General features: G+C 41.1%; 1 protein-coding gene and 1 pseudogene across 1 annotated transcript in view; both read right to left on the bottom strand.

The window, feature by feature from the left end:
• Window positions 1-521: 521 nt before the first annotated feature.
• LOC136160426 (islet cell autoantigen 1 pseudogene) lies at window positions 522-5,319 on the bottom strand (annotated as a pseudogene).
• A 255-nt stretch (window positions 5,320-5,574) lies between these two features.
• Window positions 5,575-6,000, bottom strand: part of WDR36 (WD repeat domain 36) — a 41,940-nt gene continuing 41,514 nt past the window's right edge. Inside the window, exon 23 of the mRNA XM_065923947.1 lies at window positions 5,575-5,783. Coding sequence (XP_065780019.1) covers window positions 5,634-5,783 — 150 coding nt within the window. The 3' untranslated portion in view covers window positions 5,575-5,633. The remainder of the gene's footprint in view (window positions 5,784-6,000) is intronic.

Below are 6,000 nucleotides of genomic sequence, written 5' to 3'. Positions count from 1 at the left end.
TCCGACTCTTTGTGACCCCATGGGCTATACAATCCATGTAATTCTCCAGGTCTGAATACTGGAGTAGGTAGCCTTTCCCTTCTCCAGGGGATCTTCCCAACCCAGGGATTGAACCCAGATCTCCCACATTGCAGGCAGATCCTTTACCAGTTGAGCCACAATGGAAGCCCAAGAATAAGTGGACCACACAGTTCAAACCTGTGTTTTTTAAGGGCCAACTCTGCAACAGTAGAGAAATAGTAGAGAAATACTATTGCATGGTTGACCCTTAAACAACACAACAGAGGTTTGAACTGTGTGGTCCACTTATACATTTTTTCCCCCAAGTATGTACAATCTGTAGTTAGTTGAATTCAGATCATATAGTACAGATGCAGAACCACGGATATGGAGGAACCGCAAGTATGGAGAGCCAACCACAAATTACACTCAGATTTGACTGCATGAAAGGTGGCACCCCTAACTTCCTGCTTAGGGTCAACTGTAATTCTCTTCAAATCAGTACTATAAATGTGCTGTGACTAAAATCAAAACCTCAAAAATATGCTCACCAACAGCCAAGAAACTTCTGAAAAACATTAGGAATGTATCACTCCCACCATTTCTGAAAACATACCAGAAAACTGTAATTTAAACAATGCATTATTTATTAGGAAAATTAAATGCCTTAATTAGAGAATTTAACACATAATAAAACAGCACCCCAAATCAGGAAGAATGGATTTCAACAAATAGTTTTTGGACTTTTGAATAAAAGTAGTTCTGTACCTTGCACTCTTCACAGAAATTAATTCCAAATGGAGATCTGGATGCATACATAATTAATTTAGAAGAAAATACAGAACATGCTCTATCTATATTTTGAAATAAAAGTCATAAAAATATTTATCAATTTAACTATATGTAAATATAAAACATTTGTTTAAAACAGATACCAAAAGTTAAACTAAAAGACAAGTAACCAGCTGGGAGAAAACACTGAAACAGATGTAAAAGAGTAATATCTATATGTAAACTACATGAAAAACTCCTAACTAATCCGTGAGATAAAAAGACAAATCATTTACAGAAAAATGAGCAGTGTTGGCAAAAGGCAATTCACATGTCGAAAGCAAATATATGAAAAGATGTCCATCAATATTTGAAAAGATGTCCATCTTTACCTTTACCTACTAGTAAAGGTTTTTCCTAAATAATAAAGATGACAATTTTTCACCTATAAATTAAAAAAAAATTTAATAAAAAATCAAATGTCCTTAATTATATGGAGATCAGGTACTCATTCACTGTTGAGGAGAAACTTTAAACAGCTAACAGCCATTTTGGAAGCCAAATGAAGTATCTCTTTAAAACTGCCTAACTCTGGCTCAGCAAGTCAAAGCTTAAGCATACAATAGAGAAATCCTTACATGCCCATACAGTCATACAGGATGATACTCTTTTAACATTGTTTGAAAATAGAAAAAAAAGCAGTAAACTACCCTAGTGTCCATTATAGGCTAAGTAGGTTGTGGAACACTATACAAAAATCAACAGGTAAGATTAGGTGTGATTATACTCAAAGAGACCACATAGAAAAGTTGCAGAATGATATACATATACCTATGTAAAAACTGAAGCTATACATTTCTTGTAGCAATTACATATATTACATTCATAGAAAACATGGAAGTGACTAAATGGAAAGTTAACAATTGTTACTTCTAGGGAAGGTATTGGGATTGAATGTTAATCAAAAATAGATTGATGTTTTTACAAGTAAAATTCAGTCATACACTACATTTGCAATTTAAACGGTAAAGAAAAAGCAGCATGCACAAACTGATACATTTTAAGAAAAAATATACACAAAAAATTTTCCTTTGATGGCAAACATACAGGAAAAATTCTGGAAGATTACCTACCAAAATGATGCTTTAATATTATCTAAAGCTATCTCCAATAAAAACAATATACTGAACTCCTGTATTTTCATTTGAAAAAGAAAGTTCAAGATTTGTCATAGTAATACAATTTCAGTTTAGAACTCTTATTATTGTTTTAGATATTTACAATCTTCACATTGTACACAGCTGTATACTGAAATTTTTTCATATCTTTAGAATATAGTATTTGGGGCAAGGGGAAACACAGTTTTTAAAGTTAGAACTTAAGTGATAATTAGGGCTTCCCTGGTAGCTCAGCTGGTAATGAATCTGCCTGCAATGCAGGAGACCCCAGTTCAAACCTTGGATCAGGAAGATCCCCTGGAGAAGGGATAGGCTATCCATTCCAGTATTCTTGGGCTTCCCTGGTAGCTCAGACAATAAAGAATCTGCCTGCAATGCAGGAGACCTGTACAATCTTCACATTGTACATAACTGTACACTGAAATTTTGCCATACCTTTAGAATATAGTATTTGGGGCAAGGGGAAATACAGTTTTTAAAGTTAGAACTTAAGTCATTATTAACATTTAAGTCAATGGCTTTATTAGGTTTATATACATTTCTAAAAGAACAAAGTACAAAACAATACTGGCTTATTTCTTTAGCAGCTTACTATTAATAATTCTACCTTTAAAACATTTCACCATTAAACAAAAAAACTTTGATAATTAAAGTTATCATTGATCAGCTTCTTGTGAGGACTATTCCTTCAGAGATTATTCTGTGAATGTACTGGCATTCAGATACAATCAGCTGAATTTTATGAATGAAACTACTTTTGACTATAAAAAGTTTGAACCTTTTATATTCTTATTCTTTTTTTTTTTTTTTTTATAAACAGGGCCTCTGACCCTTTCATTTGATTAAAATGGCACGTAAATATTAGAACAGCATACTGATCCCTTCCTACATCCGTGCGCCCCCGGCGTGTTGATCTGGAGCCACTCGTGGGCCCCCTCCCAGACGGAGGCAGCAGACTCGTGCACTGAGCGACTCGTGTTCTTTATCGGTTCCCCAACAGCATCGGGGTTTGATAGTGGGTCAAGATCAGCAAAAAGGCTGAACCAGGCAGTCAGGTCGGAGGAGGCCTTGGCAGGCTCTTCCAGCGAGGCCTGTAAGTCTTCCATGTTTTGGTCTAGAAGCTGTGAAGGAAGGATCCTGAGCCTGCCTGGGGCCTGGGGTCCGGCTCTCCTGGGGCCGCAGTGGGCGCTGGCTCCTTCAGCCCACCGTCTCCAAACACAGCGGCCCACTCTTTGCTGAACTCGCTCTTCCAGGCAGAAAGCGTTGACGATTTCACTCAGCAGCAGCAGGCCGTCTTCGTGCACCTTCAGGCTCTGGGGTCCCTGCCACTGGGCCCAGGCAAGCACCCTCCTCGGGTTTCGTGTCTAAAAGTTCATCTGAGCATGCATTATGTGTAGAGCTTTTGTCTAAGGCAGATAAAACACTTTTTCTATCCTCGGTTTTAAAACTAGAGGATTCCTTGTGCTGGTTTTCATCCTCTAGTGAAATTAACTGACTTGGCCACCACGGCCTCTGCACTTTCCTGCTGGGCGATCCTCTTCTTTTCTTCTTTCTCCACCAGTTTTCTCATAGGGTCTTGTAAGCTCTTTAACGTGGTAAATTCATATGGCTGATAACCCCTGAGGCTCTCATGGATGGCTGCCATAGTGTGAGAAGTTTCCTCCCCAAAATGAAGCAGAGTGGTCTGGTATGTTGCTAGCATATGAGACAAAAGATTGCATCTGCTCGCTCCAAGAAGATCCACTTTTTGACACACATCCATCTTCAATTTGTCAAAGCTTTTTTTGGCAAGGCGAACTTGTGTTTACACCTTCCTGAACTTCTCCGTTTGCTTGCAGAGGTCTGGACCAAGCTCCTGGGACGCGTCCTTCATCCACACTAACGCCCCTCGGTACTCAGTCCGGCACTGCTGCATGCGGTTCACCGTCAGCCCAGGGTCGGAGACCGCCCTGTGCCGGGAAGTCTCCACTTCTTGGTGCAAGCGGCACAGAGGGTTTCTCAGAGCCAACCTTTGCTGGAAGAAAAGCGGAGGGCCTTTCCTGTCGCTTGCATCATTTTTCCCGCTCTGGTTTTATCTTGGAAGTCTTGGGACCGGAGAAATTTTTCCAGTTCGTTTTCTTCTTGAGACAAAGTGTCTTCTTTTGATAGAGTACAATTGCTTTAGACAAGTCCAGACAGGTTCCTGAATTGAGTGAAACAGCTCTAGCTTGGCATCCAGGTCTGCGTCCGAGGTAACGACGTGCTCTTCTGTCTTCCCCGTGTGTTTAGTAAAGGCCTGCTTCGCTTCCCAGTACTTCTGCTGCATCTTATTTACAACTGACCTGTCTTGGGGATATCGATTGTGTAAGTCCCAGGGATAACTGCATTTGTGTCGTGACATGGTTCCTCCTTTTTTCTCCTCGGAGCCCCGGCTCCCGGGCCGCCTCCGCTCCCTCATCCGACGTCGGCTCAGTAGAAGGCGAGGGACGGGGGTGGAGGGAGCAGAGGAAGCGCTCCTTCCCGCCCCGGTCGCGGCCGGAAGAGCAGCCGGCGGAGCCGTGAGCGTCGGGGGGGAGGGGCGGGCGCCCTCGACTCCTGCGAGCTCCTGGGGCCGCGCCCCCGCCGTCGGCTCCCCTCCCTGTTTCTCCCCTCCGAGGACGCCCAGCGGGCGACCCCTCTCAGCAGGACCCCGGGACCCAGAGGAGGGCGGTCCGGGATGGGGGGAGTCGGTCTCCTCTCTACTCCCTCGGGTCCTTCCTCGACCCCCATCTGCTGGGGTGCCCCCCGCTCGGATCTACCGCCCCTTATTTTATTCTTAAAACAAGCTTTTAAGAATTGCTTATTATTAATTGACATACTGCTGAAGCCTTGAACCACAGAAACAACAACGATGGAAAAAGGGATACGTGCCACAGCTGTCTGGTTTCACAATGGTCATGACAGAAAAATGTAGTCAGCATTCTTTCCACAGAAAAAGGTCATCAGTGGGGAAGAAAGATCTTTCAAGGCTATCTTCAATGGAATTTGGAATTTCCCTCACCCATTCCAGGTATCTGTTCAACTGCCTCCTACAGCAAGCTTGTGAAAGCACCTCTCATAGTAAAAAAAAAAAAAAAAGTTCCTTTAGAAAGGGTACAGTGGAGAGAGGACTAGGCCAGTGCTAGAAAAACGCGCATCTGTCCCTGAGATCCTGGGTGGAACTCGGCAGTTTCCTCTTCTGCAATGCAAGAGGCTGGCCCTGACACGCCTTCCAGCTCTAACTGTGTTTCCATCCAAGGCCACCAAGGAAAGACACATGCCTTTTTACCTCATAACATGAAGGTACTTTTTAAACTGTGTACCACTTTTAACTTCAGTTTAACTTGGCAATACTTTACATGAGAGACCCAGGATACCTCAGCAAGTTACAAAAATTCAAAAAACACAAGCTTGGTAATGACAATTCAAAAGAAGTCATATCCAAGTAGCTGATGAAGAAACTAAAAAAATGTATCACTTGACAAGACTCTTTACATCTTTAAAACAAAAGATAGGTTTAATTTTATTTCAAGAAAATATTCAGCATTTAAAGTGGAGTCACAGTGACTGACTAGTGAGTAGTGCTAGCATTTATCTTCCTTTCACATTGAAACTTGGAAAACAAGCGTATGAGTTAAATTGAACCTCTTTAATATAAAAGTCTTTGATTTAGTTACATAACTATTTTTATAACAAAGCACTTTTAATATAATTTAAGACACACATGCTTTGATTAAAGAGTGACTGTAAATGGATCCAGCTTTCTTCCAACTGTGATGATAACTTTGTCATTTCTTCCAGAAGTACTGGCTCTGAAGGAAGCATTTTCAGGTGCAACTGAAAAGAAAAATGATAGCTGAACATTTAAGAAATCTAAAATATTGTTTATTCTGGATTTAACTGTTTTACAAGGAACCTTACAGGACACTATTCTTGATTTTTTTCCTTAAAGGCTGGTTTATTACAATCTCACATCTCCCTCTCCTCTATTATAAGTCTTCATGGTTCTATCACTCTCTCAGTAAAATTGAAGTAATGACTCTCCTCTATGTAA

Source organism: Muntiacus reevesi, chromosome 1, assembly GCF_963930625.1.
Source record: "Muntiacus reevesi chromosome 1, mMunRee1.1, whole genome shotgun sequence".
Lineage (NCBI taxonomy): Eukaryota > Metazoa > Chordata > Mammalia > Artiodactyla > Cervidae > Muntiacus > Muntiacus reevesi.
This window is presented reverse-complemented; position numbering and strand designations above follow the sequence as displayed.